This window comes from Plectropomus leopardus, chromosome 14, assembly GCF_008729295.1.
Source record: "Plectropomus leopardus isolate mb chromosome 14, YSFRI_Pleo_2.0, whole genome shotgun sequence".
In the NCBI taxonomy this organism is placed as follows: domain Eukaryota; kingdom Metazoa; phylum Chordata; class Actinopteri; order Perciformes; family Serranidae; genus Plectropomus; species Plectropomus leopardus.
Window position 1 is genome coordinate 22710323 of NC_056476.1, and position 16931 is coordinate 22727253.

The 16931-nt window shown below is 40.8% G+C and overlaps 1 protein-coding gene across 1 annotated transcript in view; it reads right to left on the bottom strand.

The window, feature by feature from the left end:
- The window catches only part of pdss2 (prenyl (decaprenyl) diphosphate synthase, subunit 2), a 36036-nt gene that overhangs the window by 14496 nt on the left and 4609 nt on the right, over window positions 1–16931 (bottom strand). Inside the window, exons 2-3 of the mRNA XM_042500997.1 lie at window positions 12774–12908; window positions 4104–4302 (exon numbers count right to left, since the gene is read on the bottom strand). Coding sequence (XP_042356931.1) covers window positions 4104–4302; window positions 12774–12908 — 334 coding nt within the window. The remainder of the gene's footprint in view (window positions 1–4103; window positions 4303–12773; window positions 12909–16931) is intronic.

The window sequence follows — 16931 nt, forward strand, 5'->3', positions numbered from 1 at the left end:
GCTGTTTCCATACCACGCAGTGATGTTCCCCATCATGACACTCTCAGTGATGCAGGAGTGGAAATTCCTCAGTATTTGAGAGGCTATGAATTTCCTAAAGTGTTTCTTCCTTGCATTTTTCACCACCAACATGTCCAGGTCAGGCCCTCAGTGATGTGGACAGAAAGGTACTTGAAGCTGTCCACACTCACCACCCATTGATACTGAGGGGGGTTTATTTCCTTTGCTGCTTCTTCCCAAAATCCACTATCATCTCCTTAATTTTGCAGACGTTCAGGAGTGGATTATTGTCCTGACATCAGCAAGTAAGGTCCTCTACTTCCTTCAGGTAGGTCTTTCAAATAAAGATGATTTCCATTTGCATCATGATAGATGTAGTATTCAGGGTTTTTGGAGCTTGACCAATACTAAAGAGACGGCTCAGGAGGAAGAACAGTTGTCTACCAAAGTGAAGGGTTGGTGGTTCGAATCTTTGCCCCTTAAAGGGTCCTTGGGCAAAGATACTAAACCCTGAACTGCTGTGACTGTGCCTGAATAGTTATCTGTGAGCAGGTGGCACCTTGTATGGTAGCCTCAGTCATCAGTAAATGAGTAAATGAGGTGGATTGGTTCCCCCAAGAGCTTTGAGTGGTTACTAAGACTTGAAAAGCACTATTATCACCATTATGCAGTTAACCATTAAGATGAAGAATCAGGATGGCTCGGTCTCTGCTGTTTCAAGTTTGACCATTCTTTTTAAAAAATTATTTAACTTACAACTTGATGGCTCTCAGCAGAGTATTGTCTTAATTCCCATGCTAGTTACAACATGTGTGATCTCTCCAATGATTCATTTTCATTGAATGTGCCAATAATGGAGAGTTAGTGTCTTTGATTTCACAAATAGACACAAAGGTTGATGATTTTATGATTGAAAAAGTTAGAATCTTTCAAGATCCACATTTTCAGGACTTTCATGTTTCTTCAGGAAAAAAAAACTCAACATGAACTCACAAACAGGAGGTGAAGTGAACAGGAATTTGGTAATATATCATCCCACCAAACTTTGGTCAAAACAAATTCCATTCCTGTAAGTGAAGCTCAGATGGACTGATGGACTTTTCATTCCTGTTTACTGTAATCTAATTTCCAGTCTGTTCATGAATCAGTGAAATAGCTTCACAAAAACACAGCTAAATATGAGCATCAGTGCATACCGTGGTTTGCCCTCGGTTCATTTTGTTTTGCTAACCTTTTCAAACACGAGTAACTGCTGGCTATCGGATGTCCATCTCCTTATTACCCTTAAAAACTTCCACTTTGGGGACGTTTCCTGTGGTTGCTTCGGGTTACAGTCACACTCCTTATAAAACGACACTGCGGGATTGTTCAGTTTCAAGCATCACTGTGTGTTAATTTGGTGCCACCTGAGTTTGGATGGCATTGCTCTCACCTTGACACTGAACAACACTACAGGGACAGATGCTCCGAAGCTTCAATTCAACGGATGCCAACTTGCTTGGTGTAAATTCCCACTTAATGTGATTAAATCATCATTAGCTCAAGTCATCAGCGGATCTGCTATCATATCATTCTCAGTGTGTTTTCCCATCTTCCAGGGAAACAACAATATCAGTACCATTACTGTAATCTGTATCTTAGCCAAAGAGTGATAATTATCTCCAATAGTTCTGTTGCAAAGAAAGATCCCAGTGAAATTAGGACCTTAAAGGAAATGACACACCTTTAAAATTAGCGTTAATTTATAAAGTTCCTTCTTATAACTCCTGCTGTGTTTCCCAAACAAGACGCACCATGGATACCTCTTGCATCATATTTTGGGAAGGTGTCTCTTCGCTGCCATAGAGCAGACATAAACCCAGACTGTGTTTGCTGAATAAGAGGCAGCAGGGAAGGCGATAAGGGCTGGTCTGGCTGATGGCACATGAGGAGGGGAGAGAGACGGTTATTTTGATCCACCCAGGCAACCGCATTCTGACAGAGCGGCGTGGTGACAGCATCTGTCAGCGAGAGGTTACCAGGCTACGCGGCAGATATGATCTGTGGTGCACTTACAAGACCACCACCACACAGACGCCCAAAACTGAAAATTCAATAAGAAGGATTCCCATGGTGTACATCTCTATGGTGTCTCCCGACTGTTTTCTGTACCTGTATCTGAGTGTTTGGAGGAGTGATGTGTTTTAGATTGCCAGTGTGAACCCACAGTAAAGGTTAGTGAGAAGCAGAATGATATTCACAATGGCTGAACAGAACAAAGAGGGTCGCCTAAAAAGGTCCAAGTACCATAACATGACATCCAAATAAAAGGACCTCACAGTGCGTCCGACAACACTGGTTACAAAATTTTCTGACTTCTGACTGAAGTTGTGACTACGAGTGAAACATTACGAAAATCCCTTGTCATGATTATTCTGGCCAAAATAATTTGGACACATGACAACATCAAAATATGCTTAAAACTATAAAACTATAAAACAATCTTAAAAAATCCAAGCTTTTCAGCTATATGAAATAGCTTCATATCTTTTGCTTGATTACGATGTTTTGTGTTTTTTTCAGGATGGTGTGTATGCAGTGTGTACACAATATTCCTGATTATGATTATGCCAATAATGGAAATTCACCACCATCAACTTGCTGTATCTTTCATTATTATCTTCAATAAAATCGTATATCGTCCCTAATTGTGAACTAAAAGAATGATGTCAATCGTTTTAGAAACCAAAAGAGGTAACAGCCAAGTGTTTCACAAGAAAAAAAAGATAAGAGAAAAAGATGTTGTTTGTATTAGATTAGTTCCTCAGGTCAGGAGGGAGGTTATTTTGTTTTATGTTGTCCTGACCAATCAGTAGAGTGATCTTTTAATCCTGCTGTTGTGTCCGTTGACTTGGATGCTGTGGTCGCGACTGCTTGGAGCAGTTAACGAACAGGTGTTTTGATTCAAAGTTACTCACCAAAACTCACTGTGTCTACGGTTGAGGTCTGAGAATTGTGTTCAAAACATTTCCATCCTCATAAAATGTATGCAAAGCACATTTTACAATACTTCATACTGTGTATTGATAACACCCATGTTTGCTCTCTTGCAATCTTCTTTTTTCCTGCCTTTGTCTGTGCATTGCTAAATTGAATGGCTCATTGGAAGAGCATCAAATGTTCATAACACGAGCCAAGTTAGTACATAATATAAACAAAAATGAAAAAAAAAGCACCACCAGTGGTCAAAAAACTCCACTCATCAAAGAATTATGTGGATTTCAGAGTTTGTATTTCTGTAGTTCATCTTAACTTGTCATTTTTCTGTTTGTATTTTTCATGACTTAAGCAAGTTAGCTGGCAGGAAAATAATGTCCCCTTTCTTAATCCCACCTTCTGATCTCTGATTGTTCAGTTGTTTCTCTGACACTAATCAGTGCAGCTAAGTAGCCATCTTGCTGTATAGAAAGACAATATCACCATTATGAATTTGACCTGCTAAACTATTATTGGTCAACTGTTTCCCTAACCAGGAGAAAAAGCAGTCAGTAGGGAGAGCAACATTATCTGAGCTGCTGAACAAATCTGATATGTGGGCGGCAATTCAAGGTCTTAAACCAGGCTAATCTTGTTGATTATCTCGCAGGCCCTCAGATTTATCTTGTTCCCATGTGGGGCCCCACTAGGTTGGGAATCACAGGGTTGCATTGTTTGAATGAAAAGGGATCTCTGGCAAGTGTTGTGTAAAAACATCACACATACTCGGCACTTGTGATTTAGGCAAAATAAAAACACAAAGATACCACTATTTTATGTTGTTCTAAGAAACGGACGAATGGGATGCTTTCACCACTTTTTCTTTGAAAATACCTCCCAAAAAGTGTGTGAAATATTGCATTAATTGAAGATCAGTGGGATCTCTGCAACATAAAATCAGTGCAGGCACGAGATGCTGAGTTTGGCTATGGTTTGACTGAGAGAAAAGCTGTAGGGATGAAGGCAGACACTGATGTGTGGAGCTGTAAGTGGTGCTGAGAGCTCATATTAAGACAGCAGTGCTCCTCATTAATATCACTGATGTCAGGTCAGATATTTCACAGAGCTGCGACTGACACACAGGGTACCTCAGTGTTATTCAGCTGGGCGAGGCCAGTGCAAGCGTTTGCTAGCAGGAAGTCTCCGCTCAGGACAGCCATCTTATTCCCAAACTCCATGTCCTTCAGCGGCCCGTCTGACACCGTCCACCCCTTCAGATCGACTATCCCACGATGCACCAGGAATGCCGTGTGAATCAACTCAGTGATTTCTGCCAGGTTCCTTTGGCTATAAAACAGAAAGAAAAAAAAGAGAAGTCATTTAAAAATCTTTTTCTGTGAACAACTTTTAAGAGAGGCGTTCCAGGGGCCTGACAGTTAGAGAGCTTTTTGACAGAAACCTTTTCATTGTCTTTATGCTGGTGAAATATGACAAGTTGGAAACTCATTCACAGCGTCACGTACAGGTGTGCCCAAAGAAATCAATCAAAACAAAAGAATTTGTGGGTTTCATTTCATCCTTCTCGCAAAAGGAGAAAACATCTATTGAGTCAATAAAAAGGCAAAAATGACAATGTGAAGGTTTTTTTTTTTTTTATATTTGACTAAAATATAAAGTACTGCTTCAAATAAAGACAGTTAGCCCTTTGAAACCCAGAACTGCATCAGTTTTCTTGTCCTGCGTTCGAGACTTCTTTCACATGCTTTAAAGCTTTGAAATCTAAGCAAAGTGGTGTGATTTCTTTAAACTTGGTTAAAAAGACAATGAGCAACTCAAGAGATGTCCCACGAATTGCAAGAAATTAGCAATAGGTGACAAGAAAATGACCTGAAAGTTGGTTTTAAAAAATAGAGAGAAAGTATTATGTAAAATGTAAAAAAACAAACAAACTATATTCATATAATTCTAAATATACTTTTCTGGACATCTTCCCTATATTTTAAAAGTATTATAATTACCTATTGACTATTTTATTTTATTTATTTTCATAAATATAATATAAATCGGTATAACTATTTTTTATTTTTTAAATATTTTTATTTTTTATTAACTGAAAATTTCACCAATGTGGAACTAATAAAGGATTATCTTATCCTAAATATATTTTGTTTCTTTTCTTTCTTTCTTTTTTAAAAAAAAAACATTTTTTAAACCTTTGTTTTCTTCTTTTAATGGTAAATTTCAGGTAATTTTCAAGTTACACTGAATTTCTTCCTGTGGTTCTGAATGAAATAAAGCCAATTTGCTCAGGTTTCAAGGGGTTAAGATTGTCGCAGCTCATTCAACCACCATCTGAAACACTTCACGACAAGACAATTCAAAAGATGAAACCACTGTGTATCTTAAAAAAAAAGTGATTTCTCTACAACTACAATTTAAAAACCTTTCAAGTCAGAATCAGCATACTCGAGGGCATAAACCAGCGCATATGTCAGACATCTTACTGCACAGTGTGTCGGGGGGGTTGTGTTAAAAAAAGAAATTAAACTTATCATTAGCAAATAACAGCCATTCTTGATTATGAGAGAAAAGACATAAAAGTGGTCTTTGAATAGCGCCTTTCAGAGCAGCCTTAGGGAGGATATAATCAAATGTTGATTCAGCCATTGGTGGGGGATAATTAGGCCCCTCTCCATATGGAAGGAGCTCGCCACGCTGCGACAGGAGGGATCCATCCAGACAGGGTTGGGTGCGCTGATAGCCACTTACGACCTTCTTTCAGCCGCTGTGAGAACCTGATGAGCCAGTCGTCTGCCTTGCGCTCCAACCCCTTCCCTGTACACACACACAAGCCACCACACACACACATCTTGTAGCCAGGTAATTGCCGTGTTCGACGTCGGCGTGGAAAAGATGTGATTAAAATTCAATAATGTCATCTATTTCGCTTCTCAATCACATCCATTGTCTGGTTGGTTTCTCAGCTCGGTGACGCAGAGCAACAACACAGGCGCCCCGAATGAGAGTTAATAAGTTCAGGGTTTAAATAAGAGGAAATTAACAGATTGACAGTCGCCGTGTTCTCAAGGTGCCTCGGCGTGATGGCTACGCTCGACGGCTTTCAAGAGGAGAACTCATTGTTACAACAAGAGGAGGACGATAGAGAGCGGCGCCTGATCTCAGGTCATGAAAATAACATTTTGAATTGTATTCCAAGGTCAGCCTTACAGTGAAAATTCTTAGTTGTTTCATTTTATCCACTAAAAAAGAATATATAATCTGTGGTAAACCTGTTATCTACTCATGCTTCACATCAATACTTCATTGTGACGGTCCATCAAGGCGAAAAGGCACTTAATGCAGGTCTGACAAGTTGAATTCTCAAAGGAGCAAAGACCACTTGTCATACATAGATCAATCAGCAATGATATGCTGAAGCTCGTCTTTATTCTTCCTCATTAAATATTCTACGATGAAATATAGACATAGTTTTCTTTAGCAAATTCAGTATTACAAAATATCAATTAAAAAGCACTCCTCTGATTCAGTATTGCATTCCTATAACATTGTAGGACTCACGATGGAGACATGGGTCGAAGTCAATGTGGCAGAACCAGTATAATGACTGCTTTCAATAAAAAAGCTGCTGAGAGGTTAAGCAGGCTTGTAACTGTGGCTCGTTCAAAGGAAATCACACTGAAGTCCAGAGATGTGTTTTATTGTGATTTACTAACAAAAGACTGGCAAATGAAATAACTGAAGCAAATACGAAGAAATGTGACATTTGTCAACAGAAAATATCTGAGTCAAAGTCAAAATCACCCTCTTTGTCTAAGTGTCACCACGCCGGTGTTTGAACAGGTACATAATGAGAAACCACAACCCCCCCATGTGTCAGTTACTACCACCGGAAGTGAAAGTAACCAAAGGGAAGTGAGCAGCCTTAACAAATAATAAACAACAGAGGGTAAATACACTATATGGCTCCCACAAACAGAGATAACCTTGTTTATTCAGCGCACCTCTTCCTCGTCAGATCCTGGCGTCTCCATCACCCACAACTCGCTCACGAAAAATGTGGTGTGATTGACCGCGTTCTGGTACAAGCTGGAAAACTGAGACATTACCAGTTCTCACCATGTTAGCTACTGTTGGCAATACCAGTTGATTACAACACATGACCCTTTATTTCACGTAACACCGAAGCTACATGTCCACAGATAGACGTTGGACACCACCGTGTGTATGACTGTTTCAATGGGACACAAATGAAACAAAAGTACCAATAAGGAGTAAATTATTTATCCGATAATTATAAATCCAAGGTGGCAACTCTGCACATCAACAGTAACAAAAGCTGCTGTTGATGTGCAGCCATTTTGGATTTTGTGGTGAGGGTTGGTGAAGTTCCTCTGACACTCCTGGCTTGAAATCTGACTTCAGGGGACATTTTATTATGAATTTTCTACTGGGATAAATACTCACTTTCCAGTGCAAATAGAACACACCATGAAGAGACTAGCGAGCTATTATTAGCCAATAGCTAATTTCCACTACTATCCACTATCCTCAAGGGTAGACACAACTGTATGGGTGGAGGGTTATTCTTTTTATATAATTTTGAATTTTTATTAGAATTGTCAGCGTTGATGCATTAATCGCAATGCGATGCAAGTCCACAAACCAACGTGTGACGTTACTGTGACTATGTTCATTCGTTAAATCCAAAACCTACCCTGACTCAGGTGACATCATTCAGGAAAGTTATCAGATTTCGTACAGCTCCCTCATGAGTAGCAAAAGCTTTTATAGAAACTTTTTGCACACCTGTAAGCAGACATTCATGTGTAAAAACAACGGAATTCCCCTTTATTACTAAATATAAAGTATTTTCTTTTGTCAGTCTTTTCTTGTTTTCACAGAAGAGGTTGCTGATATTGACGTAATCCTCTGTCAACTGCAATACCAATATTATCTTGTGATGAAGTAAGTTTTATAGGAAAAGCAACTAAGAGTGTTTATGGAAAATTAAAGGACCAAATGGAAATTGCTGGTTTTGGCGAATCCACCAAATGACAAATCAGGGTATTTTCCTAATACTGCTGACAAAATACTAACAATTAATTTTGCCACAGAGTAACATTCTTCAGAGTGGCCAAATACACACAAAGATATTAAAAGGAATGGGAGAAAAAAAAAGGAATTCAGAAATGGAAGACAAATTTATACCGTCTTGCGGTGCATATAACATCAAATCGCATAACTCTAATTCATGGGGTGAATGGAGTGATCAGAATTCTATCGATCTGGCTTCTATGTCACATGATGATAAACATGTATAAGAACCCCACCCTCGCAGGAATTAACTAACATGAGGAAACACACAACCCTTGACATTGCTTCGATTTTTAGATTTGAAGGTGCTGAACAATGACACCAAGTACCCTCCTCCACAAAACCCAAATCAGTTGAACCCCGGTGCATCCACATCCCAGAGCTGTGCCTCCAATCTAGCACTTCTGATCGGTAGCAGTGGAGCTTGGGGAGGAAAAAGGGGGACAAGGGGGCCGGTGTATAAATAGCTTTGGTGCCCAGTTGCATAGCAACCGATGCCATCTTGCCGAGGTGTAACGCCCCTCACCACGCCCCTTGTCCTGACTGTTCTGTTCCATTTTTCCTCCCTCTGCAGTCTGCCTCGGCATCAAACACAGCCTTGCAGATGTGAGTGCATCCCTGTGTGTGATTTAAAGAGGTGGCCTGTCCATCAGCCGGGCTGCGTGATGTGCTCAGTGGCATGGCTTTCATTTGTCACAAAAAATTAAGAGGTGTGTTGGGTACAAGTTGGACTATCTGCGAATGCCTGCCTGCCTATCTATCTATCTATCTATCTATCTATCTATCTATGTATCTATCTATCTATATATCCATCCATCCATCCATCCATCCATCCATCCAGCCATCCATCTATCCATCCATCCATCCATCCATCCATCTATCATGGTGGTGCTTTGGTGAATCATCAGTGTCAGGCAGCAGAGTGGGAAATGTTTTACAAATGCTGCCTGTCAGGAGGGAGGAGACCGTCCCCCGGAGGTTTCAATCACCCCCCCCCAAACCCGCCCCACCCCGACTCCCTCCATCCTACCATCTCTTCCATCAGAGGTGCTAATGAGCCCAGGAGAGGTGGGGGGATTGCTGGGGGGAGAGAAAGAGAGAGCAAGATAGTGCAAATGAGGTGATCAAGTCATGCTGTGTGTGTGTGTGTGTGTGTGTGTGTGTGTGTGTGAGTTTGGACTATCCATCACACACACGAGCGAGGGAATGCTGCATGTTGGATTTGGTGTGATCCAGTGTCACAGTGATGCGAGTGCCAGGCTGTGTGACACGAGGTGCGTGCGTAATCACTTGTCCTGGAGTGAGACACACAACCTGCACACGCGGCTTGGCCTCACAGCCTGACAACGGCCGGACTCAAGCGCTTCCATGGCGCCCGGGTTATTCCAATTAGTTCTAATATTAGGATGTTTCTGCGCAGACACGGCTCCACTACACACATGTGCCTTGTGCCAGCCAGCAGTAAGAAAGAAGCCTTTCAGGCACCCAGCGCGCAGCCACGCCAAACACAGCAGTCACTTCTGGAAACCACTTGGCACACACCCACAGCCCTGTTCTGAGCTGCGTGCTGGTAGTCAGAGTGTGTGTGTGTGTGTGTGTGTGTGTGTGTGTGTGTGCGAGAAAGCCAGGGAGGACCTCGGGTGCTACTTGAAGCATTTTACAGCAGAACATTAATGCCACATTTAACACTTTACATTTAAATGTGTATAAATAAATCTTTATAATGTAGTTTGTCTAATCAAGATATTCCATTAAGCAATTTTCTTTGATTTTTGCAACAAAAATAAAGAATCTACAGCCAGCTAACCACCCTATGAGGCTGTAATGCAAAAGCTGACAACCAAAAAGAGTTTTTTTTTTTAAGGTTACAGTGAAGTAAATGAAACAATAGGAGGTCACGTGACAGCGCAAAGGAAGATGGCCGCTCAGGGTGGAGGCTCCTGCACCATCGCCATTTATTTTGCCTCATTATGTCGATACTCATGATTCTGTTATTTTATTAACGAGTTACCAGACCCAACATCCCCAAACGACTCGGAGGCCTCTGCTTTTTAACCAGAATCTAAAGCTGCGACTCTTGAGCTCCTCCAAAAGCTGTCTGAAGACCAAACAAGACATTTCACGTACATTTGGAAAGATCTGTCTGAAACAGGGAGAGCAGTTCTCTACCAATGAGGAGAAATCAGCTGATGTTTTCCCTGAGACCGCCTGAGACCGCCTGGGGGAGTGTGCTGGTCCTTTAAGTGGGACAATTGTTTTATTTTGTTTTTAATGTCATCTTATTTCTGCACTCTTGTCTTTTAGACATTAATTGTATGTGTTGTTGTCACTCATCTGAAGAATGACCTGCTCATTGTTATGTGCTGTGTAATGAATGACAATAAAAGAAAAATTTGATCACCAAAAAGTAAATGAAACAATTCACACAAAATAATTGCAAATGCCAAATGTTTTGCTGCCCACAGTAATTGTCATGCAAATGAGGCCAGCATGTTACATTATTACAAACCAACACTAAACACAAAGTACAGCTGAGGCTGACGGGAATGTCATTTGTTTTGAAACAGTTTAGTCATGAATTAAAGTATGGGACAAATTTACGACGGGCCCCAGCGCACGCTCTTGTGGCGGTCCCTGGTGCATTCTATTGTACATCGTCTCATCACATGGTCAAACAGAGACCTGACACTGAACAACATCAATGTATTTATGACCCATCATTGAATACCTGACAAAAAATATCATAGAAAGAAATTAAATCATTAAACTGAATAGTTTTTCTAGTTCATTTATAAATTTTACTTTTTTTGTAGAAAAGCATATCATTTTGTCATAGACGGCTACTGAGTGTAAATATTTATGTCCTTTTTAAGGACCTTTTAATTTATGCTTTATTCTTTTTATAATCATTCCTTTTGAACATTGGTATAACTCTGAAGTGGCAATCTGAATCACTCGCAAGGGCCTCTCTATGGGCCCCCACCCAATGGGCCCCAGTGCAACTGCCTGCACTGTCTATATTTACGCTCATCTATACAATAGCTGCTGATTCATTTCACTCAAACTAAAAAAATGCTGCTGGTGGCACCAGAGAAAAGGGATACTTTGTCGATTTTTAACCATGTGTGTGTCACTGAGGTTTGAGGAGTGTGTGCAGATGAATGGTGTAATGGCGCCCTCCGTGCGGCCAGCTCCCAGAGCCTGTCCAACAGCCGAAATTCGGTGCTGGCATCGGTGTTGCCTTGACACCAACCATCTACACACATTTCCCACACCTCAGTGAAAGTGACCTGGTTGAAAATCTGCAAAACAACCCTTTAAGTCATAAGTATTTATCCTCTGTGGAACACGAATGTCCATACAAAATTTTGTGGCAATCCATGTATGTGTATGTGTAGAGATACTTCATTGGATTAGTGAAAAGTACTATCTGTTGGTGGTATGAGATGAACTGTTAGTAGGATTCACCCTCTGGGGACCATGAATGTCAATACAAAATCCATTTAATAGTTGCTGATATATTTCTATCTGACCTAGAGTGATCAAATCAAGAATATAACATGAGACGACTTTTCTTTTGTTGGTTAATAGCGGCCAACAGCAGAATGACTGTAGTTAACATTAACAATAAGAGAGGGTGAGAGAGCACAGCTTGTATTCTTGTATCGATACTGTAGAAAACAAGATTGAAACTGTTTCAAATATTCAGAATCCATATGCCATATTTTTTGGCCAAAAAGGGTGCAAATATAGGACTTTTTTCAATTAACTACAATCTAAATAAAACCAAATACAATAAAACCCACCCCCCCATCTTGCAACGGTGTCTGTATTGCCCCCACATTCCGTCATATTTGCAAGATGATGTAGTGCTTCATTTACAGGAATTGATATGGACGATAACCACAGAGGACAGGATAGAATTACCTGACACAAGGATTTTATTTCACTATTTATCCTTCAGCAGCCATGTAACAGGGACAAAAGAGGCATCGCCTTTCTTGGTCTGCTTGCCATGCACATTTATGGCCCTACAACGCAATGATACACATGTTTACTGCCCACTGTTTTCCTCCCAAGCAGCACATACATGGGAATGGAAATACATGAAAGCCAGAAAGATTGCCTGCTGGTGTTTGAATTTGAATTACTAGCTTGGTTGCCAATATACTGAACTAACTTGGTGGAAACTAGCTGCGGTGTGATATGAGCGTAATTCCTATGATGCTCTATGAGTGTGATTAAGGTTGGTACACACCATTTATCATTTGAAAATCCTCAAGGGCAAAGTGTTTTTATGTAATGTTTCTTTATGCAATAGCAACCAATTACATTTTTCACAGTCAGTCAGGCTTTGGGAAATTTCCTGCATAGCAGGAAGATTCATCAGTGCATCCTGCTGGTGTTGATATTTGCACCGTTTAGAGCTGCAAAGTTAAACACGCAGAAGGGTTCATGGAGTGTCACAGATGTCAGGAAGTATGAGAAACATCAACAAACCAAAACCAAAGCCAGAGGAACAGCTTCCTGGATAACTGAAGCTTTGATAGACATTTAATGGATCTTATTAGTGTTGGGTAAGATGCAGTGAAAAGGTTGTAGTCTCTAACTTGCTGTATTGTTACTCTAATCAATTCAATGTCAAATTACGCAAACTGTTTTCCTGAACACCCAGCCTGGTGTGAGTAACTTTCAGTTATTACCTCGGGTAGATGCCGCTGACCATGTCCTGAGCCAGGAGATCGGAGACGGCGTGGCCCGGCCCTGCGGCTTTTGACAACAGCAGTACGACCAGTCCTCTCATCTGAAGGTTGTTCTTGCTGTCGTAGATGAAGCCCCTAAAAGAAAAACCATCAGTAGATCAAAACACAAGAAGACAAACATCAAAAAATTGTCATTTTATCCAACTCTTTATTTTAGGTAATACGGAAAAACAGTTTGTTAGCTGTGTAGGAAAGGCGTTCTACTTAAACATTATGCCTTGGGCCACAGCTATCATCAGCGCTGAGGCAAAATAAGGAAATAAAGGGCAGGGTCTCTGCAGATTAATACACTGCTACGCACTTCTTGTGGGTCAGAAGTGATGACTGAGAGGGATCTTTTTTAGCAGCTCAAGAGGTGTTTGTACTTCTGTTTCAATAACTGTGTTTGAAAGGAATATGACACAATGGGGGAAAAAAGAAAATGCTTATTCACACAGGGCAATTTAAAATATGTGACAGGGGCGTTTCTAGGATATTTAGGGCTTAATCCCCACCTCAGAAGGGGGGTCTGGTCTGTTTCAAAAGAAAAGAAAAGAAAAGCTCTGTTTTGATGCTTTTTGTACACTTTGGCACCTTATTTACCCTTGTTTTTTTACTTTCCAGTTTAATTATGAATTGTGAAGAGAAAAATATTAGCAGTTTTTAGCGATTGGTGCTGAGTACAGAATACTTTACAACTGCTATCATGAATGTATTGACTAAAGTTGAAAAAATAGTTAAATGTATTTATGTAAAAAGCAGTAAAATGTAACTAGATAGACTACAGTTATTCAAGGCCAGCAATGACTGATTATTAGATTTGGGGCTTAATGTTTTATTATTAGGCCTATTCTTAATTTATGAAAAACAAAAAAATAAATAAAATAAAATACAATAAATAAATAAATATCATCATGTTATTTCTTTGATTTTTATATACACGTCCAGGCCTAACGACACCACTGTTATATGGGCTATGGTATATAAACAGTATTTGTATTATCAGTACTTGTCCTTCACATTAGTTTGATGGGAAAATGGACTTAATGTCTTGGCCATTCATTAAAGACCAGTTCCATTGTATCGGACAAAGAATGAGAGAAAGAAGCAGAAACACTGTTGCAACCTGATGGCACGATGCAAAGTGAGCAACATAGTGTTATAGGATATTTGAACTGAATTTCGTGCATGATAGAAAAAAATAACGGCAATATAATTGATCAGTTTTGCTGCAGGACTGTATATTTCTTTCCTGCTTGAGGGGGGGGCGGGGCACACACACACACACACACACACACACACACACACACACACACACAGCCCAGAGGTAGCTGCCTGCGTGGTGGGCAGATTAAATATCTTTTTACTCTCTCTGGGGAGCGGTTAGACAGAGCACCTCTAATCCTGTCCCTATGGGAGCCCCTTGTGCCATGAATCACGCTCTCGTTAGGGGCTCCGAGGCAGACAAGCGACCACGCCCCCCTCCGCTCGATGCCCAGACACCGGCCTCACCAACCCCACCACCGGCCCTGAGCCCCCACCTCCTCTCTGACCCACCCCTGCACCACAGGGGGAGGTGGAGGAACCCGAGACAGAGTGGATGTGGGAGATAAAGCATGAAGAGAGGGAGGGGACGGAGAGAGATGGAGGGAATAGAGGCCAGACAGAAATGAGAATGCCAGAAAAGATGACAGAAGAAATACACTGGTGATTCACAGCGTTCTGGTGCTGAAAGGGGGAAAAAAAACGCAAACACTCTGAAGCTTTGTTCCTTCCCAAAAAAACATAAAACACCTCGCAGCACCAGAACGCTGTGAATCACCAGTGTATTTCTTCTGTCATCTTTTCTGGCATTCTCATTTCTGTCCCCCAAAAATACACTGCTGAATTGCAGAAAAACAACACTATGTGAATAACAGCACTGGTGCTGAAAGGGGGAAAAAAAAAAACCCCCCCCCCCCCCCCAAAAAGCTTTTACGATACCCAAAAAAACATAAAACACCCTTTCATCGCAGCTCCCCCCCCCCCCCCCCCCCCAAAAAAATTTTTACTTACCCCTCAATTGAAAACAAAAAACCCCCCCCCCATTTACAAAACGAGAGGTAGTGAGCGCTCCGGAGAGGCAGGGAGGGAGTGGAATCCCCAAAAAAATTTACGATACAGCTGACATTATGGAGGGCTGTCTTTCATCGCAGCTCGTGAGATTTATTTATGATCACTGTAAATTTTTACTCAATTGGAAAACAGGGACCAGCCCGGCACACTGATGAATGCAGAAGCATCACAACAGAAAAGAGCAAAAATTATGAAGCTGCTCTCCTCTTTGGGGAGTCCGGTTAAACCAGTGGCCTGAGGGTGGCTGATGATTAATATTTATGTCACTATCCACACCAGCATACATCAATCAATCACAAACGCCCTCCCGCAAAGGGGTGGGGCGAGGATGATGTGGAAAACGAGAGATAGTGAGCGCTACGGAGAGGCAGAGAGGGAGTGGAAAGAGAGAAATGGGCTGCTGTCATTTTAAAGGGTTGTGAACAGGTCACCACGCCTTCTGCTCTGCAATGCCAGCGCAGGAATTCGGGGAACTTTAGCCGCCGTATGCAGGGGCTGGAATTAATGCATGCAAATGTATGACCTCACGTGTGTGGTGGGATATTGATCCTCTGTCTGCTTTTTTTTTTTTTACCTCTAAGTATTGGAAGAATGAATGAATGTTCATGCACTTTTCCTAGGGACAGAATTTATGCAATAGATCCGTCTTTACTGTGCACAGCAGATGCTTTTATAGATTATGCTCATGATATGTTTAGAAAATATCCTTAGAGAGATTTACATGAATTCCAAAAAGCCTGATCTATGGCAGGTGTTTTTTTTTTTTATTGTATGGGAATGTGACTTGAAAACACATGCAAAGAACCTGATAACACTTCTGACTGTGAGCAAAAGGAACACAAAACATATTCTGCAAAAGTTACAGTTTCACTTATGCATCTTCACTTTTCTCCATGCTCTCCTCACCGGTTTGAGGTGGGCAGAGTTCAGCTGGAAAGGAGTGATTTCACTTCCATGCACCAATCGTGGTTTAGCAACATTTTAACAGTCTGATGGCAGTTGTGGGGGTGTTTGCTTGTTAGCAGACCGCTGTCATTTAAATCCAATCAAACAACACCCACTGAGCTCTGATGAAGCAGATTAGCTGATTTGTTCATGAATGGTAAACTCTCCATAAATAATAATTAAAGGTGCCCTGTGGAGTTTTCTTGTAAACAAATACAAGTTTGTTTATGTTCAGTATTACTCAGCAAAATGCATTGTGTGCATTACATCCATTATAATATTTTAAACCTGCGCCATCCAGGCTTAATACTAGAAGTCTTATCACTCCCTGATCCATTGCCACATTTCGTGGCGCATTACCGCCTGTCAATCAGTAAAATACTGTGAAACCATTGGAGGAAATGTGGATGACATCACACACATTTGCACGCACATGAACCGCTCAAACTTAAAGAGTCAGTCTTTGAAGTTATTGTTGCAGCTTTGAAATCACATTTTCAAAGGCTTTAAATCTAAAAGTTGATGGTGAAGCAAAGGGATGGTATGCTTTTGCAAAGACCTGTCAAGGCTGTCCATCGGCAGCAATTACTTCGAATATCTTGACAAAGCTTAGTGTCAAGAATGCTTCAGTCTCCTCAGCAAATAATATTTCTTGACATGGATTGGCATCAATTAAAGCACAAATTCAGTCACAAATTCAGATGACATCTTCCAATGAAGAACATCGGTTTTACTGTCAATAACAAGCAAAGAAACCAGAAAAGAATTAAATTAACAAAGCTGAATTTGACTGTTTTTCCTCAAAAATTACTAAAACCAATCCATTTATTATCAAACTAGGTGCCTATTAATGCAGTGATTTATCAATTAGTTGTCAACTAACTGATTAATCACTGCATTTCTAATACAATGTTGCAACAACATTAGCAATGTCACATAGGTATAGCTGGAAGTGTACTCTCATATGGAACAATATTACTAATGTGAAAGCTGAGCAGCGGGGGAGGAGAGACGGGGGGAGATCATACTCGGGCATGAATCTTACCAACTAGAAAATGC